General features: G+C 42.4%; 1 protein-coding gene across 12 annotated transcripts in view; it reads right to left on the bottom strand.

The window, feature by feature from the left end:
- MAP3K13 (mitogen-activated protein kinase kinase kinase 13) overlaps positions 1-23,896 on the bottom strand; it is a 159,480-nt gene that overhangs the window by 5,349 nt on the left and 130,235 nt on the right. For all 12 annotated transcript variants that reach the window (XM_086397522.1, XM_086397503.1, XM_086397578.1 and 9 more), the window contains 8 exons: positions 23,180-23,338; positions 21,359-21,517; positions 20,601-20,709; positions 11,065-11,174; positions 9,613-9,729; positions 8,691-8,828; positions 4,710-5,496; positions 1,836-1,906 (listed from right to left, as the gene is read on the bottom strand). In XM_086397522.1, coding sequence (XP_086253648.1) covers positions 1,836-1,906; positions 4,710-5,496; positions 8,691-8,828; positions 9,613-9,729; positions 11,065-11,174; positions 20,601-20,709; positions 21,359-21,517; positions 23,180-23,338 — 1,650 coding nt within the window. The remainder of the gene's footprint in view (positions 1-1,835; positions 1,907-4,709; positions 5,497-8,690; positions 8,829-9,612; positions 9,730-11,064; positions 11,175-20,600; positions 20,710-21,358; positions 21,518-23,179; positions 23,339-23,896) is intronic.

Below are 23,896 nucleotides of genomic sequence, written 5' to 3'. Positions count from 1 at the left end.
TCTCCCTCTGTCATTGCCTGACCTTCCTGTATTTCTTAGTACAAAGCGATTCCGATGGCCTGTGATCTGAGGTTGGCTAATGACCAGGCCAGGTGATGGGCCGAAGTGATGGCATCAAGAGTCCAGATGCAGGAAGCCCAGGTTGGAAAGGGAAGTTAAGGTAGGACTCACACAACTTCTCAAGGCTGGTAACCCAGAAGGGAGACAAGGGGAAGAATGTTATAATGGAAAAAGTAAAATCATGAGGTTTAAAACAAAATTTGTATCATAATAAGAAAGAAAGGTGGGGAGGCATCAGGTGGGCTGAGTTAATGGTGACCATAGGAACAAATGCTGGAAGTAATTGTGATGCCCATAAAATGGGGTCAGAGGATGAAAAGACAGTTATCCAGGGTCAATCTCACTGCAGAGGAGAAAACATAGTGCCCAAGGAAACAAGGTAGCAACGGCAGTGTGGTAGAATAACTCAGGGGTGAGAACAGACTTCAATTTTGTGCATGGCATATGGGCCCAGAATACAATCTGCCAAAGTATGGGGAGTCCCTTGGTCTCAGGAAATTCCTGGTTCTGGGCAGGTACATAAACCTTCTTGGGGTATTCTTACAGTCTTCCTCTTCAGGAACAGAATGCCTATCAGCAGAAAAGGCCTCCTGGGAGGAAAACTCCTTTCAATACTTCTACATGAGAGCAGCTGTTAATTCTAGGGGTAGGGTTGTATGGTCCTTCTTTGGTCCTACAAGCAAAGTTCTTATTGCTGGCTAGGCAGGAAGCTGTTTCTAAGGATGGGCTGAAGGAGGACCAACTTATTTAACTATACTTAACCTGCTGCTGCTAAGTCACTTCAGTCATGTGCGACTCTGTGCAACCCCATAGACGGCAGCCCACCAGGCTCTGCCATCCCTGGGATTCTCCAGGCAAGAGTACTGGAGTGGGGTGCCATTGCCTTCTCCAATGCATGAAAGTGAAAAGTGAAAGTGAAGTTGCTCAGTTGTGCCTGACTCTTGGCGACCCCATGGACTGCAGCCCCCCAGGCTCCTCCGTCCATGGGATTTTACAGGCAAGAGTACTGGAGTGGGGTGCCATTGCCTTCTCCATACTTAACCTGGTAAGGTATAAAATCCAACGCATGGGAAGTGCTATGGATTGAATTCTATCCTCTCCAAATTTATATGTTGAAGCCTTATCTACAGTGTGACGAAATTTGGAGATGGGGTCTTTAGGAGGTGTGTGTATGTGCTCAGTCACTTCATTAAGGTTAAATGAGGTCATATAGGTGGGGCCCTAATCTGATAGGACTGTGGCCTTATAAGAAGATGAAGATCTCTTATGCTCTTTCTCTCTCCCCTACCATGTGAGGACATAGCAGGAAGGCTGCTGTCTGCAAGCCAGGAAGAGAGTTTTCACCAGGAATCTTGGACTTCCCGGCTCCAGAACTGGGAGAAATAAATTTCTTCTGTTTAAGCCACCTAGTCTGTGGTATTTTGTTACAGCAGCCTGAGCAGACTAATACAAGGAGGTACACTAGAAACCAATAAAACTACCCATAAAACAGCACAGCCATCTCTCATAAACTGCCCACTATATTCTCCATTATAACCTTGAGTCATATTTATTTTCCCCATCTTTCAGTTATTGTTTAGTGAATTTGGATAAACTAGGATCTGCAGTGCATAGCCAGCTACCAAAATGGCCAACAGGAAAGCATGAACACAGTGGGTCCAAACTTCCCTATAAGGGGCTGTTAGAAAGTGGCCTGCGATGGAACTGAAGGTGTGGCAAACTCGGGGTTCTCCCTGCTTACACTGAAAGCAATCACATAGGTTTATTGGTTTTACCTCTGTCTTCGTGGAAATTCAACTTCACTATCTACTTCCCCTTCTTCCTCTTCAGAGGAGTCATCTCCACTCTGAGAAGAACAAGGAGAAAAGAGTCTCATTTCTCTTTCTTACATTCACACACACACACATGCACACACACATATGTACACAGAGACCCTGTAAAAGATTTAATTATCATCAGAGGCACTGAGAGGTAGCTTGCTGAGTGTAATTTTGAAAAGCATACCTCTTCACTCATTCATATAGCAACTTTCCCTGGGTGTCCATCCAGGCCTGCACGATGCTGGAGGACGCATAGAACTGGGTAAGGCTGGGTTATCTTTGCCCTCAGGGAGGTGAAGCTTCCATGAGAATGTCCACAGGTGAGTACTCAGGAGGGGAAACCAGAGACGAGGCCTTAGATTTGGGGGTGGTCTCTTGTAACCACTGTCACCAGTGGTTCTAGGCTCTGACACACAGACTTCAACAAGAGGTGGTCTTTCGGTTCTTCAAAGCCCAACAACTACTTCCCCTCTTTATGTACCAGTCACTTTTTCTCTAGTATTACAGCTGTTATGCTTACATCATCTCTACTGCTAAGACATACATCATTTAAGGTCAGATCCCATCTTGTTCTGTTTTATTCCTCCTCCACCATTAACACAACACTGCATACAATGTAGATGCTTAACATACGACTGAGTCAGCACGTAGGCATGGGTAAGAGAGTTCTGGCTGGGATATCTGAGGCCCCGTCACTGCTTGGGCTCTGTGGTTGATCTGGAAGGGTGTGTAAGTGTCTCATCTGAGAACACAATCTTCCCTTGAGGGAAGATTCCATTTCCCTTCAAGGGCACAGGAACAGCCCCACTTATGATTAACCATCATTAACCAGAGCACCATGATGCACAGGATTACAACAATCCCTTGGGAGGTGAGTAAAGTGGGTCCAAATAACTGTACCAAAAATTGAGCATAATTTGCTACACAATTGCTTCTGTTGTTTATGTTTCGGTTTTTTGGCCACGAGGCATGTGGGATCATAACTCCCTGACCAGAGATAAAACCTGCACCGCCTGTGCTGGAAGGCTGAGTTTTAACCACTGGAATGTCAGGGAAGTTGGAAGGATAATTTATTTTTAAAGTCAGTTCTAATAATCTATCGCTTTTACCCATTTGTCTTCTGATACGCGTTTTGAATAGGAAAGACAGGGATGGAGCTATTCTGCCTGTGGAGACAAGCACGTCCCCCTAAAGCACTCCTGGGAGTGGATGTCAGTAGAGAGATGTTGAGCCGCCCTGTGGGAGCGTAGTTCTAGGGAGGCCAAGTGTGTGAGGAGTGTGTTGCGTGGCCTGCAGACCCACAGATGCCTCAAAATGGCACCAGGATAGTTCAAAGATACATGTTACTTGGGAGTGGACTGGGGAGTGGGCTGATGGGTTTCTTCTGGGGGTGATGAAAAGATTCTAAAATCAGTTGTGCTGATAGCTGCACAACTCTGAATAGAAAAAACTGAGTTGTACACTTTAAACGAGAGAACTGTATGGTAAGTGAATTATATCTCAATAAAGATGCGACCAAAATATCTGACCCCATGGGGGTCAGAGCCGCAGAGAATGAACTAGCCCAAATCCACTGCACTACCAGAAACACGATGTATCCCCGGGAATGCTCAGTAAGTAGCAGCACTGTATGTGGAGGAGCAAGCACAGCTCTGAGACAGCGGCCCTCAGCTTCAGCTTCTTTCCTAGGAAATGTCTAGTTGACCAAAACATGCTCGTTTGCATTTCAGACACTTTCCTTTCTTCAGTGGAACTCCCGATGAACGAAGATGACGTGAAACAATGGTTAGAACTGAGTGGGTGTTTTCTGTGTGCTAAACACTTTTCATATATAGTGTTATTTTTCATTAGCAAGATGAGCTCATATTTTTGGAATGCTGCTGTATGCCAGGTTCTATTCTAAATTCTTTACATATTAACTCATTTAATCTTCACATCAATCAGTGAGGCAGGGTCCACTATTAGCCCCATTTTATAGATTAGAAACCGATACTCACAAAGGTACTAAGTGGAAGAGCCTGGTTTTGAACTCAGGTCTGTCTGACTACCAAGCTTGTGCTCTGACATAAGGTAGGAGACTTAGCCGGACTTCCAGCTAATAAACCACAGGCAGCCAGTGGGTGAGGAGGAGAGGAATAGGTTTTGGTGACTGAGAACTGGCTGGGTCTTGATGGTTAATGGTGGTGTTTTTCTAAAATATACTGGGAAGAAAGTGAGTTCCATGGGGGATTAATAAGTGTTATTTTTAAAAGGCAGTATGTCAAATAGGTGAGGCAAAAGATGGCTTAAAGGAGGTTACTGCATGCTTTCTCAAAGCCTGCTACTGCTGCTGCTAAGTCACTTCAGTCGTGTCCAACTCTGTGCGACCCATAGACGACAGCCCACCAGGCTTCCCCATCCCTGGGATTCTCCAGGCAAGAACACTGCAAAGCCTAGGATTTGTTAAACGTGTACTTAGGAATCTCCGAGAGGGAATGTTTCCAAAATCTGTTTTATAATGGGATTCTTCCTTCTTGTAACATCCTTAGGACCAGGCTAGGATAGTGGATTCCAACCTATTTTGATAACATAGCCCTAAGATACAGCTGTTTTTCTACTTATAAATTATATATACTTGAATCAGTGCCCTGATTCAGGAGTTGTATTCTTTAGTCTATCACCTAAGCAGTGTGGAAAGTATTAAAAGCAAAAATACTGCTATTTGTGCTTTTGTTATCTCATCCTTCTACAAAATGCATATTTCTATATATATTCTACAATGCATAGCATATGATAGGCTTCGACATTCCTCAAAGGCAGTGACGCACTGCTGTTGTCGTTACACCTTACCTTCTGAAGTGGCCTTGTTTTGCGAGGTAGCACTGGGGGAGTGATGTGATGAGAGACGCCAAGGGATGATGCAGACCGATAACCGCTGAATTCATTTTCTTCCATTTTCTCAGAACCCTGGGCATTTTCCAAGAGGGGATTGTGTGCTGGTGGCTTGAAAAGGCTGGGGCTCCTCCCTACCGGCTTGGCCGAGGGGACGTCTAGGGACCCATGCTGTTCTGGCCTGCACTGGAGGCAGGGGTCATAGGGGTCAGCCTGACAACAGCCCCAGGGGCCAGCCTGGCCCTTGTCAGGCTCAGAACTTCTCCAACAATCTGCCGCCATGGCCGTGGAGATGAGGTCAGGGCTAGAGCCAGGCATCTGTCTTTGAGAGTGGTTGCTGAGTGGGCTCCGCAGGGCTGCTGCAGGACCAAAGTACCTCAGGTTGTTGGCGCAGGTGGCAATGTCCTGTCCGTGCATATTGAGTCTGGGATGGTGACTCTGCGACATGGCAGGTGGGGGTTGCTGGTATTGCTGCTGCAGAAGATTATGGTGCTGGGGAGATGGGTACTGGGGCTCAGCTTGGTGGAGGGAAGTGGGATGGGGCGAATCCTCCTGGGCTGGCTGGTTTTTCAAGATGGCCGCAAAGTCACCGTGGCTGCCTCGGCTGTTCCCGCGTCGGTGGCGTGGTTTGCTCCGATATCGGCTCTTGCTGCTGGAGGAGGACAGTTTGGGACTTCCGGATAAAGGGGATGCTGTGGGAGCCACTTCCACACTGGGGATACCTTCAGATCTCAACAGATCTGGCCTGCAAGGAAAGAACAGGTTTGGTTTTAAACATATGAAAACTCTTTCAAGTTTGAGGAAAACTTGGTCTGGTGGTTGCCAGAGGTGGGGTGATGGGACTAGGGGTGGGTGATATGGGTGAAGGGGATCAAAAAGTACCAACTTCCAATTATGATACAAGTAAGTCATGGGATTAACGGCGTTGTAACTGGGGTTGACAATACTCTATTATGTATTTGAAAGTTGCTAGGAGAGTAAATGGGGCTTCCCAGGTGGTGCTGGTGGTAAAGAACCTGCCTGCCATGCAGGAGATGTGGGTTTGATTCCTGGGTAGGGAAAATGCCCTGGAGGAAGGCATGGCAACCCACTGCAGTATTCTTGCCTGAAGAATCCCATGGACAGAGGATCTACTGGTGGGCTACAGTCCACAGGGTCACAAAGAGTTGGATACAACTGAAGCAATTTAGCATGCACGCATGCATGCACAGGAGAGTAAATCTTAAAAGTTCTCATCACAAGAAAAAAAAGTGTAACTATGTATGGTGATGGATGTTAACTTATTGTGGGGATCATTTTGCAGTATACACATATGTTGAATCATTATACCATACACCTGAAATTAATAAAATGGTATATGTCAATTTTCATTATTTAACCCAAATTTCAAATTTGGGTTAAAAAACCCAAACCCAGAACAGCTGAAGAGAGGTAGGAAAGCAGAAGCTCCTGCCACCCCCAACAAGGCTCTGGCTCCTCATCCTCTCTCCCCTCATAGTGGTCTCAAAGACACCTCTATTCAGGCCCCAGGGGGTTCCAGACCTTGCAGGGAAACTGCAGGTGCAGTCCTGCCTTCATCCTATGTGATAAGGAACCCAAAACCCCAACCATATTGGCTTCTGGTCTCACAGCTCATTACTGGTAGAATCTAGATGAACAGTCTCTCCTAATTGCCAGTCTGGCTTGTTGGACAGTCAGAGTACAGCCTGAAGGTATGTACAGATCACCTGGGAGCTTGTTAAAATGACTGCATAGGTGTGGGATGGGACCTCAGAGCCTGCCTTTCTAACATGCTTTCAGATGATCTCAACTGAGGACCACATTCTGAAAAGCCAGGCCTCACAGCAAATCAGTAGGCATCAGGCAGCAGGAGATGGTTTTTTTCTTCTCTTCCAGGAGAATTTCAGTTAAAGACTTGTCTTAGTACAGAAGTTCCAGCTATCACCAGTATATGATGAGGTGGATAGGGTACTGTGGGATTATCAGCATCTTCCTGTCTCAGATTCACAGCACTGTGGTCAGTTGGCCAACCTGTGCCACAGACAGCATCTGGGGAGGTCCTGGGGCTCTCTACTGAGGAAAGAGAGCCCTCCAAGGCCCAGTGAGGGCATCTATCAATATTTACGCAGTAACTGGCTATGGCAGGATCTAAAAGAGAACTTAGGTGAAAGTGTCCTAAGATAGGTGAAGGCTGCTCAACCTGGCAGTGCCAAATCACAGAATAACACTGATACAGCACACCCAAGTTTACACAGCACTTCACAATACACAAAATACCACCTTCCTACTATTACAATACCCATTTTACAGATGAGAGCACTGAGGGATCAGAGAGGTTAGTTGGCTTGTGTCCATCACAAAGCTAGGAAATGGCAGAACTCACAGCTTGAAGCCAAGTCTTTGGACACCAAGGAATAGTTCTCCCCATTCCAAGCTTCTCCATGTTATAAGGCATTTAAACTATCTTATTAGACTATACTCAATTTGTGATGGGCTTGGTGGATCCATCATGGTTCATCTTTTTCTGTCCCTAACTAAACACAAACTGAGGCTAAAAGATAGTGGATGGTTTCTCCTCTCTGATCACCTGAGGCCACTGGCCTGCTGACTTGATAATCACTGGACTGTCCAAATAATCTGAAACATAAATCCTTCAAAAGGCGATCAACAGAACTCTCTGCAGCTCTAGTACCCACTCTGAGTTGCCTTTCTAGACAAGTTCAGCTCATCGACTAAGCATCTACTGGTGCTATCAAACTTTCAAACACGTTTCTCACAGCTGAAATAAAAGTAAACACGAGCTCATACTGTGAACAATGAAACAGTACTATTTTCTCCCAAAGTGCTTGGTGTTTTAGCTGTTGGCAGACTGCAGAGAGGAGCCAGCAGGTGAAAGCTGTGCCCAGTTCACATACCAAAAGAAGGGAGTGGTGGGATTCCTGGAAGGGTTTGCCAGGTGCCAACTAAAAACAATTTCTCTAGAGCTTGACCAGAAGATGGTGAGGTGTGGTAAGTAAAAGCAAACCTGGGATTAATCCATGTAGTTATCCCTCAGTGGTTTAGATTTACATTAGTCAGGCTGTGCTGGGATGGTCACTGTTCTGAAAGTCTTAAAATACATGCTTGGTTTGCATTTTCTCACTACCTTTATTCTTACTGCATTTAAGGCACAGTCTTTCTTTTGCATTAATTTAGGATTGGGTCAACACTCCATTGATTGGGAGGAATTCCTCTAGCAGAGAGTTTGATTTAAAAAAACTGACTGGAAGAGCATTCTAACATTAAACTAGCAAGGGAAATGTGTTGTAATTAGGGGAAAGGGCATCTTTAAAAATTTTTTTTAACTTTTTTTTTTTTGAGCAACTGTGATTTCCTAGGTGATTTCACATGCCGTCTTATTTAAACCTCACAAAAGTTCCACACAGGAGTGGGATGAGGGGAACCAGATGATTAGATATAGGTAATTATCAAAGTGCCTGCTTTTGTTTTGGTGGTGGATTTACAGGCACTTATTACATTATTAAAAAGAACTAAATGAATAAATAAAAGTGAGACATACATAGACCCATGATGCATATTATACAGAACTCAATTCTGTTCACTAGGGGGTCAAGAAAAGAAAAAGAAAGTACACCATTTTACCGATGGCATTGAGAGAGATCAACCGACATATTCCAAATCACACAGCTTCTAATAGGATTTGAATCCAGGCCTGTCCGGCCCCCACTTCATTTCTCTTCACTGTTCCATGCTAAGATAATAAATATTGATGCCTTAGACAGTGATAACTGTATTCCCAGAGTCTAGGACACACTCTCTCCCACTTCCCTACTCTGTATCCAGAAGCAGTACCATGTGGCCACACTCACCATCATCTGATAATGTATTTTAGGGGCATATTTCCCCACTTATCTGAATAGTGTCAGTATAGATGCTCACCGCTTGGCCTGCATCCCAGGTCTGTGTGGCATGCCTTTCCTCTTCATGAGCTTCTCCATGGCATTGGGGTGGATTATTGGACGGACAGGATGTCGTTTGTAGGTCCCAGGATACTTCTTCTCCACAGCCTGCTCACGCCTGAAGAATGAAAGAAAAGGCCATGTGTCAGTCTTGCCTGGAGAATCCTATGGACAGAGAAGCCTGGCAGGCTACAGTCCATGGGGTCACAAGAGTTGGACACGACTTGGTGACTAAACCACCAGTTACCCCAGAGAGAAAAGGTGGGCAGAATGTTTTCACAGGTTTACTCCACCCACAGAGTCTGGCCACACTTAACAGATATAGGCTATCTGAATAACAAGGCTACTCTTCAGGTTAAAAAGGAAGAAAAAACAAAACTAAATTCAAACTAACCTGACTTCATTTTTTTTTTTTCTTCAGCTTGCAGATGGGACTCAGAGGCCAACCTTCCCTTCCCCTGACACGACTCATGAGATACCAAGCAAAGGTTGAAGTCCTACTTATTTTCAGGAGCTGCTATTAGTCAGGACCCCAGAGTTTCTTGCCATTCTCAGGAGAACACTGAACCACTTGCAGCAGTTGCTTTTCTTCCCTAGGGGGCGGCAAGCTCCCACTCATCCACACCAAGCTCCTCCTGAAATGAAGACCCCCCCTTCCCTGAGCCACTAGGCAGGTTGAAACTGCAAAGTGCACGGTCCCCTAGAACCAGCTCTGTGGCGAGTCCACTCAAATGTGAGCCCCACCGGGGCAGGGACCTGTGCCTGGAACAACCCCCAAGCAGTGTTGGGTGGATGAGTAAAACAGCCACCAGTTTTGAGTAGCAGTAACCTGGACGAGTGTTACATCTTGGCCAACTGACAGACCCAAATCAATCAGGACAAACAGTGGTCCGGGCACGTACTTGATGAGCTCCTTCTCCCGCATCTCTAGCTGCAGCATGATGGCACTCAGTTCCATGTACAAATTATTAGCCCGCTCAAGTTTCCGCTCATAGTGCTCACGAATATCCAAAGCATGCCTATCAAAGAAAACACAGGAGCAGCGAAGCTGATGAATGTGGGGGAGAGCCAGGGGTCAGCTCTAATGAAGTAAGAACAGGATGGTTTATCTCAAAAGCACTTGCCCAAGGGCCCTCTAAATTTAAGGCTCGCTTGTCTGATGTAGTGACTCAGACAAGGTGGAGTGGGAGATGAGAAGTCCAAGTTTTCCACTTATTTGATTGTTAAGGGCCATATCCACTCATACAGAATAGGTAAAATCTGAGTGCAATTTATGTATAATTTGTAGCCTTTGTCCGTACACTATTTGGCAATATCTTAATAAGAATATGCTACCTGTTAAGGGAAATATGCAGTTAAAGCTAACACGATAATCCCTCATTTATACTTATCCATAGTATAGAGCTTGTTTGGGCTCCAAAATCACTGCAGATGATGATTGCAGCCATGAAATTAAAAGACGCTTACTCCTTGGAAGGAAAGTTATGACCAACCTAGATAGCATATTCAAAAGCAGAGACATTACTTGGCCAACAAAGGTCCGTCTAGTCAAGGCTATGGTTTTTCCAGTGGTCATGTATGGATGTGAAAGTTGGACTGTGAAGAAAGCTGAGTGCCAAAGAATTGATGCTTTTGAACTGTGGTGTTGGAGAAGACTCTTGAGAGTCCCTTGGACTGCAAGGAGATCCAACCAGTCCATCCTAAAGGAGATCAGTCCTGGGTGTTCATTGGAAAGAATGATGCTGAAGCTGAAACTCCAGTACTTTGGCCACCTCATATGAAGAGTTGACTCATTGGAAAAGACCCTGATGCTGGGAGGGATTGGGGGCAGGAGGAGAAGGAGACGACAGAGGATGAGATGGCTGGATGGCATCACCGACTCGATGGACATGAGTTTGAGTGAACTCCAGGAGTTGGTAATGGACAGGGAGGCCTGGCGTGCTGCGATTCATGGGGTTGCAAAGAGTCAGACACGACTGAGCAACTGAACTGAACTGAGTCTAGTGGTTATCTGTGTTCTACCCCTTAATAGATTATAAGCATCTTGGGGTCATGGGCTACCTCTTATAAATTTCTGATCTTTCATGTTACCTACGGCAGCAACTGAATAAACAAATAGCATTGCTCCAGGGATCTTTGTTGCAGAGATACGATAAAGGAAGATAACAAAGGTGCAGGGAGACAGTAAGAAAGTGATACAAAGGAGGACCGACTTTCAGGGCAACTTTTAAAGAAAATAACAATAACCAGCAGAGGTGACAGGTGTGTAGAAGATGAAATGATTCACAGAAAGGGTTCCTATTAAATATCTGAAGACTTGGGAATAAGAAGGGAAGTAGGAGAGGTCGGCTGACCTGAGCTCTTCTCTGCGCCTTCGAATAAGTTCTTCATCTAATCGGTGGATACAGGTTCCTTCACTCTTGATCTTCTCAAAGTGCTTTTTCACTTCTTCTCTCCATTCAGCCTAGGTGAGGACAAATTAAGTTTTGTTAACTCCAGGAGTTTTAATCCTTGATATAACCATAGGACCCTGTACGAGACTTCCCCCCACCCACCCCATATGATTATACTGAAGAGCCTTATAGAATAGATGTTCAATAGTAAAATATCTCACATTAACGTATCTGCACGCCCTACCCAACTCTTCACCCCATTTTCTGTGTTTAGTCTAATACTCGATGCTGTCTTGGCCCCAAGAAACATTACAGCTGGCATGCTAGCCATCATCTCTGGAATAAAGCAGTTCAGTTTTAAGTCAAGATTGTGGTGGAGAGAGCCTGGCTAGAAAGAACAGCTCTGATAACCATATGGTACAAGCATGTGTCAGTCAGAATATGACCATTTTTACATTCGACTCTCTCCTGGGCTTTGTTTACAAAAATATCTCGAGAAAATATTTAGTATAGAAGATCCAAGAGGCATGAACAACAGGAGAAGAGGATAAAAATACGGGAACTTATACAGGAATCTGTGGGCTTCTCAGGTGGCGCTAGTGGTAAAGAACCCGCCTGCTAATGTAGGAGGTGTTAAGAGATGTGGGTTTGATCCCTGGGTTGGGAAAATCTCCTGGAGGAGGGCATTGCAACTCACTCCAGTATTCTTGCCTGGAGAATCCCACAGACAGAACAGTCTGGAGGGCTACAGTCCATGGGGCTGCAAAGAATTGGACATGACTTAAGTGACTGAGCATGCATGCATGCATGCATATAGAAATTTGGGAGTGAGAAAGAAAAGAGGGAAGGAGAAGGAGAAAGAGCATGGTCAAAGAATTTAGTTGTCTGGAAAAAAATTTAGGAGAGGGATGGGTATCTAATATGTGATTTAAGTTTTTCAAAACGTAAGCCTCTTCCAATTTCCTAAATCTTTAGTAAAGCCCCTGACATTCACCTTGACTTTGGATGAGTGTATTTATTTAGTTTTGCTTTTTAAAAAAAAAAATAAAATAAAGACAGGTACTGAACTGCATCTTTGGGTCAATGACAGGACAAAGATAAAGGAACAACCAAAAGACGGCAGGGATGGGGGTCTAAAAAGCAGAGCCAAAGTGTCCATGTAATTCTAAATCTCCCGGAAGTTCACAAAAGTATTAAAAAGGACACTGGACTTTTCCATAAGGCGTGGTGTTTCAGACTAATTTCATCTAAATTTCAGGAGGCAGGAAAATCTCTGCAGGAATATAGTCTATAGACCATTTCTAGAAAAACAGCTAAAGGAGAACCTTCCTCAAATTATGTATGCACTAGTATCCCAAGAAGCTAATGAGATAATCTAAAATAATTTCCAGTGAAGGCTAAATATGTAACTAAATGTTTCTAACTGTATTGTCTTCCACAGCTCTTCTATCCTTTTAAGATTCATAAAAATGATCTCTCTAGACCCTGGAAGAAGTTATAGTTAAGTAATTGTGAAATTAGAGAAGCTTTCTCCCCAGATTTGCTGTTTCTCATTTATTTTTATAGAAGAAATTATATTACAATTATTTAGAAAGTGTTCATTCTGCCTATCTGTTTATAATATGTTAGATCTTCATATATATATATATATATATATATATATATATATATATATATATATATACATGTTGACTGACCATTGGGAAGAGATTTCTGTCAGTTGATTTTCTGGCATCAAATCTGCCAAGCAATGTCATCAAAAAGCCAAGATCTAGAATGTGAAGCCCATTGTTTGGCAACAGTCTTTGACAATGGTGATGGCGGTGGTTTGGTTGCTAAGTCGTGGTGGCATCTAAGCAGTGAACACAGGTTTGGTTGAGCCCAGGTAATTCTGTTCTCTTAGCCACCAGATTAAAGTCACAGTAAGAGTATTTGAGTTTTAAGACTGACAATCAGGGTGGTTGGACCTAAAACGGATAAGGGAGGGGGCCAAGGGTGGGTCTTAAAGCATCCTCTATTCTGAAAATCATGTCAGTGGATCCTGACACTTTAACAGGGAACAAGAATATCTCCCTCTAGTGGTGAGGGATCAGATATTGCAGATCCGATTTTTTAAATTCTAGAGGAAATAAACCTCCTGACACCTGGCTCATGGAATGTGAAACTTAAAAGACAACCCTCTCAAGATTGAAACTTATTAAAGTAGATTTCCTCAAAAGAAATTCCCTTTGTGTGAAAACACCAAGTACTAATTAATAATAATGTGTTTTCCTCAAAGGTACTACTGTGTTACAGGTAGATGTTAATTTTGGAGTTCCATCACATATACTTAGAATCTTTATGTAATAGGAGTTCCAATTTGCACTTAATCTGCAATTTAGAGATGTCTGGGCATATCTAAGAAATGGAGGTGGGCAGGCTGAAGTCAGTTTGTACAGAGATTAAGGACTCTCTGAGAGAAAACACAAGGGAGGGAGGAGTCCTGGTGATTCTGACCTATAACAGTCATTAACATAGGAGTGGAGAGGCACTTCCTACTGTTCCACTAAAATACCAAGAAAACCTTGGGCCATAACTAGCACTATTATGTGATCTGTAACAAAATGTAACTTAACAGGGAAAGGACCATTTCATTGCATAAGCACAAGAATGTGCAAATTTGGAATCTGGAGAAGCCCACAGCTTTAGTTACTGCAAAAAAATAGCAGATCTTGGAGGGCGATGGCAGTTCCTTAAGGATAAGGCGGCATCCCATAGATGCCAGCTGGGGACTACAGTCTCTCAGCAGAAAACAGTACTAACCAATAAAGTAACACTCAGCAGATGCTAGGTGGAAGATTGCTGTTCTAGCCAGAGTCAGAGGAAAGGACGTGTGTGTTAGTTGCTCAGTCGTGTCTGACTCTTTGTGATCCCATGGACTGTAGCCCACCAGGCTCCTTTGTCGATGGGATTCTCCAGGTAAGAACACTGGAGTGGGTTTCCATTTCCTCCTCCAGAGAATCTTCCCGACCCAGGGGTTGAACCCAGGTCTCCTGCATAGCAGGCGGATTCTTTACAGTCTGAGCCTCCAGGAAAGCCACAAGGAAAGGAGGGCAGACATTAATACGAGGTTATCTGAGATCACTACTCTTTACTGGGGATTTCCCCAAATCACATGTAGAGTGGAGGAAAGGAGTAGGGAGTGTTTCACAAGGTACCTAAGTCCAGTAAGCAGGTAAGGGAAAAATACAGTGAAATCTGGGTTATTATTGTGAATGGAATCCTCTTCATAGCACAGGTAAGGCCTGGGAAAGGCTGTAACATTTAGCACGTTTTTGTCTTCTGAGATATGTAACTAGTTTACTGAAGCTCTTGCACCCATACCTTGCTCCTCCTATCTCTCATAACAGAGGTGTCAAAATGAAGCTGAATTAATATATGAATGGATGAATAAGACAGATAATATTCATACAATAGAATACTATTCAGTCATAAAAGGAATGATTTGTGACATGCTACATCATTAAAGCTCAACATTCAGAAAACGAAGATCATGGCATCTGGTCCCATCATTTCATGGGAAATAGATGGGGAAACAGTGTCAGACTTTATTTTCTGGGCTCCAAAATCACTGCAGATGGTGATTCCAGCCATGAAATTAAAAGATGCTTACTCCTTGGAAGGAAAGTTATGACCAACCTAGATAGCATATTCAAAAGTAGAGACATTACTTGGCCAACAAAGGTCTGTCTAGTTAAGGCTATGGTTTTCCCAGTGGTCATGTATGGATGTGAGAGTTGGACTGTGAAGAAGGCTGAGCGCCGAAGAATTGATGCTTTTGAACTCTGGTGTTGGAGAAGACTCTTGAGAGTCCCTTGGACTGCAAGGAGATCCAACCAGTCCATCCTAAAGGAGACCATTCCTGGGTGTTCATTGGAAGGACTGATGCTGAGGCTGAAACTCCAATACTTTGGCCGCCTCATGTGAAGAGTTGACTCATTGGAAAAGACTCTGATGCTGGGAGGGATTGGGGGCAGGAGGAGAAGGGGACGACAGAGGATGAGATGGCTGGATGGCATCACTGACTCAATGGACGTGAGTCTGGCTGAACTCTGGGAGTTGGTGATGGACAGGGAGGCCTGGCATGTTGCAATTCACGGGGTCGCAAAGAGTCGGACACTGACTGAGCGACTGAACTGAACTGAACAACATAGATGAGCCTTGAAGACACGCTAAATGAAACAAACCAGACAAAGAAAGACAACTATTGTATGATTCTACTTCAGTGAAATATCTAGAGTAGGCAAATTCATAGAGATAGAAAGCAGAACAGAGTTTTCTGTGGGGAATAGAGAATGAGAAGTTAGTGCTTAATGAAGTAATGAGAAATTTTGAAAATTGATAATGGTGATAGTTTTATAACACTGGAATGTGATTTCTGCCACTGAATTGTACATTTAAAAATTTTTAAATAGCAAATTTTATAATATCTTTTACCATGATTTTTATAAAGTAAAGAAAAAAAGAAGCTTAGCTATGAGAAATGAAGAAGCAGGATGTTGAGGGGCTATGCTGCTGCTGCTACTAAGTTGCTTCAGTCGTGTCCGACTCTGTGCGACCCCATAGACGGCAGTCCACCAGGCTCCCCCATCCCTGGGATTCTCCAGGCAAGAACACTGGAGTGGATTGCCATTTCCTTCTCCAATGCATGAAAGTGAAAAGTGAAAGTGAAGTTGCTCAGTCGTGTCCGACTCTTGGCGACCCCATGGACTGCAGCCCACCAGGCTCCTCTGTCCATGGGATCTTCCAGGCAAGAGTACTGGAGTGGGGTGCCATTGCCTTCTCCGTTGAGGGGCTATAAGTAGTAGGAAATCTTAGATTCTGAGTCAGAAAGGTCTTAACTCTTGATTAGTGCATGAGTCCTCCTTACTGCCTCCCCCAGTGAGCACCAGCCTGTTTGTAGGACCTACTTGCTCATGATTAAATTACTCTTAAGGCAAAACAGTCTATCCCTCTAATGAGCTATCTGTCTCTGCAACTCCCAGCCCCGGAGTTTCTGGGTGGTCACAGTGGCACTGGGTAGTCAAGAAATTACACTTGCTCCTTGGAAGAAAAACTATGACAAACCTAGGCAGCGTATTAAAAAGCAGAGACATCACTTTGGCAACAAAGGTCCATATAGTCAAAGCTATGGTTTTTTCAGTAGTCATGTATGGATGTGAGAGTTAGATCATAAAGGAGGCTGAGCGCTGAAGAACTGATGCCTTCGAATTGTGGAGCTGGGAAGACTCTTGAGAGTCCCTTGGGTAGCAAGGAGATCAAACCACTCAAGCCTAAAGAAAATCAACCCTGAATATTCATTGGAAGGACTGATGTTGAAGCTCCAATACTCTGGCCACCTGATGTGAAAAGTCAACCTATTAGAAAAGACCCTGCTGGGAAAGAAGGCAAAGAAGGTGGCAGAGGATGAAATGGTTAGATAGCATCACTGGACATAAATTTGAGCAAACTCTGGGAGACAGTGAAGGACAGAGAAGCCTGGTGCGCTGCAGTCCATAGGGTCACAAAGAGTCGGACACGACTTAGTGACTGAACAACGACAACGGTGGCACTCAAAATGGTGCGAAGACGAGGGTTGTAGAAGAGCTCAGAAGCAGGGCACAAGAGGCACCTAGCAGCTGGGACCTGGGGCCAGGCTAAAATGTTTCTAAAGACTTCTATCAAATGTAATTGAACACCAGGAGCAATAATTGTCTACTTGGAGAGATGGTTTATTGTCCAGGAATGAAGCAATAGCTTTGGCAGAATCTAATATTGTCCTGAAATTGGTTGCTTTGTTCATCTGTTCTATATATGCTGCTTCTTTATACAAGTGCTGTTGATGAGAAACAGATGAAGCATGTTCTCTCAGGAAGACATCAGCTGGGTTCTTGGCAGCACCCTTGACTGACATTTTGGGGGGAAGGTGGTGACCGGCAGCTAAACAACTACTGGTTGATGACTGATGCGGGGAGAATTCTGGCAGCAGGCAGGAGGGAAGGCCTCAGGTACAAGAGGGCTATCAGTAAGCAAAACTATGCGCTAAAAAACTAGTTCTTGCCCATCATGGGAGGATAATTTGTCAAAACACAATTAATAAGAGCTCCCTAGCTGCCATTCTTATCCATCTCAGGAGTTCATCAGAAAAAGCACCCAGAACATACAACCTCAAAGAAGGCTTAATCTTTATAGCTTTGTGGGAGATGAATAATAACATCTTGCAATCAAACAGCTCTCTACAGTTTCCAGGGCACTTGCATGTTTATTATCTTATCTGATCCTCATCAAAACTCCACAAGGAAGGGAAAACATGGTTATCTTCAGTGTTTAGATGAGTTAGCTGAGGTTTATGGAAGTGTAATGATAATCCAAGGTCACAGGACAGGGATTTATGCTCAAAATCTGTTACTTTTCTCAGTACCTCCCTCATTAGTTCACAAATACTTCATTATCATTAGCCAGAGATGGTCTGAATTTCAGACCCAAACAAATCAGCTTGTAAATAACTGAAGAATTCTAGGAACTAGCAAGGGTATTTTGGACTATTTAAGGAGAGGTAAAATTTTACACTGGGAGAAAAAGGTGGTAGAATTTATGAATATTAACACATGTCCTATGCACTGTTTTTCCTTTCCATTCCATCTCCCCTTCCTCTCTTTTCAAATTCTTGCTCTAACAGAACCTTCTCTAAGTTCAATTTTATGCTGCATAGATTAATAAAAGTGAGTTTATACAAGTAAGGATACTGACTGTAGGTACTAAGTGTTATACATACGTTGGGCACTCAGAGTGTGGCCCTGGCTTCAGAAGTGATATTCTGGGAGCACACAAGTAAAGTTTGTTTAGAATTTGATGTTTTCCCAGTATGTACAGTCATACTGTCAATGACTTGTGAGTTAGTACTCTCATGAAAATTGCTTTTCAAAATTATGGTGCATAGAGTTTTTTTGTAAAGGAAGCAAAGCTATGATTGATACTGTATCCTAAAGTCTGAAAAATTTTCTAGAGACTACTCATTATTATGGGCTTCCCTGGTGGCTCAGATGGTAAAGAATCATTCTGCCATGTGGGAGACCTGGGTTCAATCCCTGGGTTGGGAAGATACCCTGGAGAAGGGAATGGCTACCCACTCCAGTATTCTTGCTTGGAGAATTCGATGGACAGAGGAGCCTGTTGGGCTACAGTCCACGGGGTCACAAAGAGTCAGACACAACTGAGCGACTAACATAACTCACACTCATTATTACTCTCTTTCATTTCACAAAGGGCTTAAATCTTTTTCTTAATATAAGGAAATATTTGAACGATATCTAATCCAGTAACCAATACATACATGTATTTATATAGGTAGGTAATGGTTTTAATAGTTCTAAGGGAATTTACCTGAATGAGCATCAAAGAACATAGGAAATGTCATGAAGTTATCCTCTCATTTTCTGTAAAATCAAATACTTTACTTACATAATAATTCCTCAGAAACACTAAAAAACTATAGGGACAAGCCAGACTATTCAAAGACATGGTGTGGGGAGAGCTAAGTTTGTGGTCACAGAGAATATGTTAGAACTTTGGGAAACAGAGGAAAAGTCTCTGATTTATTATTCCTTAGAAAACCTTGAGCCTTAAGTAAGATATTCCCAATATCTGATGGGTGGACTATCTCTCTGCTTCTCAGACACCAGAGAAGCACATGCCCCAAGCCTCTGGTTAAGCCAGTTAATAAAGCATATTTGGGGCCTTTTTTAACCTCCAGTGATGATGCCCCTCCCAATCCAGTTTGCTTTCAAAGCACACTTTCCTGGTAGGTAAATGCATCACCCAGTGGAGTTGGGGGCTATCAGGAGTAGACAGAGACACTAATTGGTAACAAAATGTCTTCCCTGAGAATGAATCTTTTGAAATGATACTGGAAGTCAATGTAGAGATGGAATTCATTTAGCAAAAATTCATTTTAGAAAGTGAGACAAAGCTATTTGAGAAAAAATTGGACAATACTATAGTTAAATTCTATAAGCATAAAGCTATAATTTAAGATCATCACATTTATTTCAGAAGCCATAGTTTCCTCCTGTTTTCATCCTATTTTATTCCTATTGCCATAGCCTGGGTCTGGGAGGGGTAAGTAAGGACCTCACATTTAAAGATGCCCCCACAACTCCCTATCCAAATGGATAGTGGTAGACCACTGGCCCTTATGCCATTTATAGTATTTTTATTTAATGGTCACACACTTATCACTAATACAACTATCAGGAGGCGAAGTCTATTTCTCAATCTGGGTTAGCCTGTGATTTGCATTGGCCAATGAGACACTGGCAACTACAATGCACCCAGGCTAGAAAATCACCTGTGCACTGGGGCTTGCTCTCCTGCTGCATTTTTTACCTTGAGAAGACCATGTGAACAAGCCCAAGTTTGCCTGTTGAAGGATGAAGGGCCACGTGGAGGAAAACTGAGGTGCTTGAGCTAACAGCCAGCCAAGGTGGGACTAGTGAATGAGGCCATTTGGAACCAGCCAGCCTCCCAGCAGACCTGGCAACTGACGGTAGACACGTGAGTGAGCCTAGGCAAGGCCACGTGAGGGACCACCCAGCACAAATAACCAACCCATGGAACCATGAGCTCAACAACAGTGTACTGTGTTAAGCCATATGTTTTGTAGTAAAGGCTAACAGATACATTAAATTACATTTTATTTGGTGCTGCTGCTGCTACTGCTAAGTTGCTTCAGTCATGTCCGACTCTGTGCGACCCCAGAGACAGCAGCCCACCAGGCTCCCCTGTCCCTGGGACTCTCCAGGCAAGAACACTGGAGTGGGTTGCCATTTCCTTCTCCAATGCATGAAAGTGAAAAGTGAAAGTGAAGTCGCTCAGTTGTGTCCGACTCTTAGCGACCCCATGGACTGCAGCCCACCAGGCTCCTCAGTCCATGGGATTCTCCACGCAAGAGTACTGGAGTGGGGTGCCATTACCTTCTCTGTATTTGGTGCTACTAGGTGAAAAGGTTAGAGAAAAGGTTCTCCTGGGCCTAATTCTGTCACAGGCTCTCTCTGGCCTTTAACTTTCCTCCACTTTACTTCAGCTTTTCTAAGTTTAAGGAAAGCAATACTATCATGAAGGTTAGCAATAATTTTAATTCAAATGTATGTACACTACAGTTTTCATATCTTCTTTTCCTCTTTTTTCTCCAACAATTTTACCAGAACCCACTATGAAGATGATATTTTACTACAAGGTATTTTCAAATAAGATTTCATATATGTTAAGTGCTTAAAAAACCCTCCAAAACTCCAAAGTGTTAAAAAAAAAAGCCAAAGTTGTACGTGTGGCGTTTATAATAATCATCATTATTGTTTCACAATGAGTCGAGTTATGTAATTGTTCTAAGAATCAGAATGCCCTCTTCTAGGAGCTGCTACTCCTCCTCATTGAGAGTTCCCTGTCTGTTTAGCAGGACCTGGAAGAGTTTCCAGACTTACCTGAGACTTGAAATAGGTTTCTTGTGGGGTGGCAAGTACATCTGCAGATGCGATGTCCAAATGCATGAGCGTCTGCCGAAAAGAAGGTCGGTTGCGAGGTTTACTCTGCCTAAAAGTTAAAAAAAAAAAAAAAATAGCTTGTGCATTTCAGAAGTTGTATCTAGGAGGATAAAGATTTTATTCTACTTAACCAAAAAAAAAAAAAAAAATCAAAAAACAACATTTCTGACTCCATGTGTGGCTATATCTCAGGTAGTTTTGATGTATTGAAGAACAAAAGGAAAATGCAACTATGAGATGCCTCTAATGATGAACTAGAAATCTCTAGAATCTGCTTGATAATATTGATCCCTGAGAACTGGCAAAGTGGTGATAGCTATCATTTACTAAGGCCTACTGCTTCAAGATATCAGACCAAATTCTTTATTTATAATTTTTAATTTATCATACTATCCCCATTTCACAAATGAGAAAACTGCTACTTAGATGACATGCCCCAAATTACACAGATAGAAAAGGGTAGAACTAGTATGTGAATCCAAAGTTCTCAAATTCCGAGGCTCCTAGACTTTACACAAAGTAAGGTTATTCATTCCAAATACACGTTAGAGACGTCCCTCCTGTTTTAAATATGGTTTAGAGAAGTTTTAAATATGGGGTTTTTTTTTTTTTTGGCTTTATTTATTTATTTATTTTTACTTAAATATGGTTTTGAGGAAGAAGGTAGAAGAGAATATTGGGAGAAACAAATTTCTTACCATGTCTGCTTCATAAGGATTTTGAATCCATCAGGGCAAGTGGAAGGAACTGGAAGGTGTAGGCTATTGCTTCCAACCCCCCAAATAATGGCTGAAGAGTCCACATCTTTGTACGGAATCTCCCCTGTGAGCAGCTCCCAAAGCACCACTCCAAAAGACCTATAGTAGCCCCGGGAACAAGCACAGAAGATATTTCAGAAAGACTGATTTGTATTTTAGTCATTTAGTAATTTTCAGTCAAACACATGCAACTCTAATATTTCTATAGAAAAAATAGAAACAGCCAGGAAAACTCTGAAAAAGAAAATTAATGAGGGGTAACAAATATTATCAGATATTAAAATATACTACAAAGCTTCAGAAATTAACAGTGGTGATGAATAATCAGCTAGGCTAATGGAAAGGAACAGAAATCTAGAAATAGACCAAATACATATAGGAATTGAGTATATGATGGAAGTTACATCTTAAACCAGTACGGAAAAATTGGTTATTCAATAAATACTGTTGGGACAACTGGGGAAAAAATTAAATCTATACTTTATCTTACACTAAGATAAATTCCAAATGCATCAAAGATTTAAATGTGAGAAATGAAATCCTAAAGATTCTCAAAGAACATATGGAAAAAAAAAAATCTTAAGAGTAGTGAAAGCTTTTCTAATTAAGAAATCCAGAAGTCATAACAGGAGAGACTGACCAACTGCTTAAAAGAAAATCTTGACATGGAAAAACCCTCTAACATAAGCAAAACAACAAAAGTGAAAAGTATCTGTAATTCATATACACAGAAGGATAATTTCCTTAATATATAAAATACTCTTATAAGTTGATAAGAATAAAATATCAGAAAACTTAGTAAAGGATTAGCGTGTAAATAAGAAATTACAAATGGGTGTGTAAATATATGAAAAAAGTACAACCTTATTTATGAGAAGAGATATGCAAATTAAAACTGCACCTAAGACACCATTTTTTTTAACCTATATGGTTGGCAGAAGATCCCAAAGTGGAACACATTTTGTTGGTGAGCCTGAAAAAACTATTATACATTTATGTTGGGAACATAAATTGATGTAATCCCTAATGAGGACACTTTGGTAATAATTACCCAAATTACAAATGAGCTCAAATTTCTACTTTATCTTATTTACTTTAAAATTATAGCCAGTTTTAATATAGGCTATTATTTTGGTTTAAGTCTAAAAGTTACTAGTTGCCAATTTTAAGAATGGAAGAAAAGCAACTACAGGAAAATATACTGTTAATAGCAGAGATTTGGAACCTCAGAAGAAAAGAAAAGAAAGATGAACACCTCTCCCTGCCCCCGCCAAAAAGCATAGTCTATCAGGACTGTTTAACAAAAGGGCAAATAGCCCTGTATACCTCAAAGCATATAACTGTATCACAGCAAAGTACATCACTAATACACCTGATGATGGTCTGAGAATAAGTAAACTTCGTTTACCATGTTTTATTCAAGAAGGAAAGAATTATGTAATATATTCCAGAAAGACTTTTATACTAAATGGCTATTGGAAGTAAACTTTTAGTTTTCCAGAAAGTTCAGCATATTCTTTTGATGGACCCCCAAAACTGATGATTTACTGAGTGGATACTCACCCCAATTCCTCCTCTCCCAATCCTTCTTACCAAGTGTCATCACACTGGGTAGTACCTCGGGTTACATGAGACTGAAATCAACTAAAACTGAGTTATACTAAAGAGTATTTTGGGTGAGTAGAAGTGTTGAAATAGGAAGCGCTAATAGGGTGAAAGTGGGATCAGGCTTTTTTGGTCGGGACAGATGGCACCACTCACCATATATCAACTTTTTCAGAGACAGGTTCATTCCGTATCACTTCTGGTGCCATCCAGGCGACGGTGCCAGCGAAGGACATCTTGGTACTCTTATCACTGAGTTCCTTAGATGTACCAAAATCTGAAATTTTTACTGCATCTGTGTGAGTCACTAAAACACTTTAAAAAGAAATAAAGAAAGCATTCAGATTGTTAGTACTAATGAAAATCATGACTAACTGGCAACTGAAGATTTTGTTTGCTGACTCCTACGTTGCAGAACTCAGCTCTCTAGTTCCAGTACTACTGGGGCCTTAGCTACCCACCAGGAGCAGCCTTATTTATACTCGTGAGCAGCACAGCATACTGGGCTTGCTACACCTGGTTTTATCCTGCCTCCACCACTTGCTAACTGTGTGACCTTTGCCAATTACTTAATTCTTCTAAGCCAGTTTTCTCATCTGTAAGATGGAGACAATTCAGGTTACAGTATCTTATTCACAATTCAAACATCTCTGAAAATGGTTTATAAATATTTTCTCATATGTATAAAACAAACTCAATTTACTTATCCCACTTTGTGCGACTATCAAAGGCTTTGCCATGGATTAATGAATGTGTATGATTATAGGGTGTTGCCCTAGACTTTGCTGGGGGTGTAATGTAATGCCCTATGCTACCTTCTGAAATCATCTGACTTCAGGAGTTTTAGATAAGGCATTATGAGTCTGTAATTAA

This window comes from Bos grunniens, chromosome 1 (genome assembly GCF_055505025.1).
Source record: "Bos grunniens cultivar Pamir isolate PY7600 chromosome 1, Bosgru_T2T1.0, whole genome shotgun sequence".
Lineage (NCBI taxonomy): Eukaryota > Metazoa > Chordata > Mammalia > Artiodactyla > Bovidae > Bos > Bos grunniens.
The sequence above is the reverse complement of the archived record's forward strand: the minus strand, read 5'-3'. Positions and strand labels throughout refer to the sequence as shown.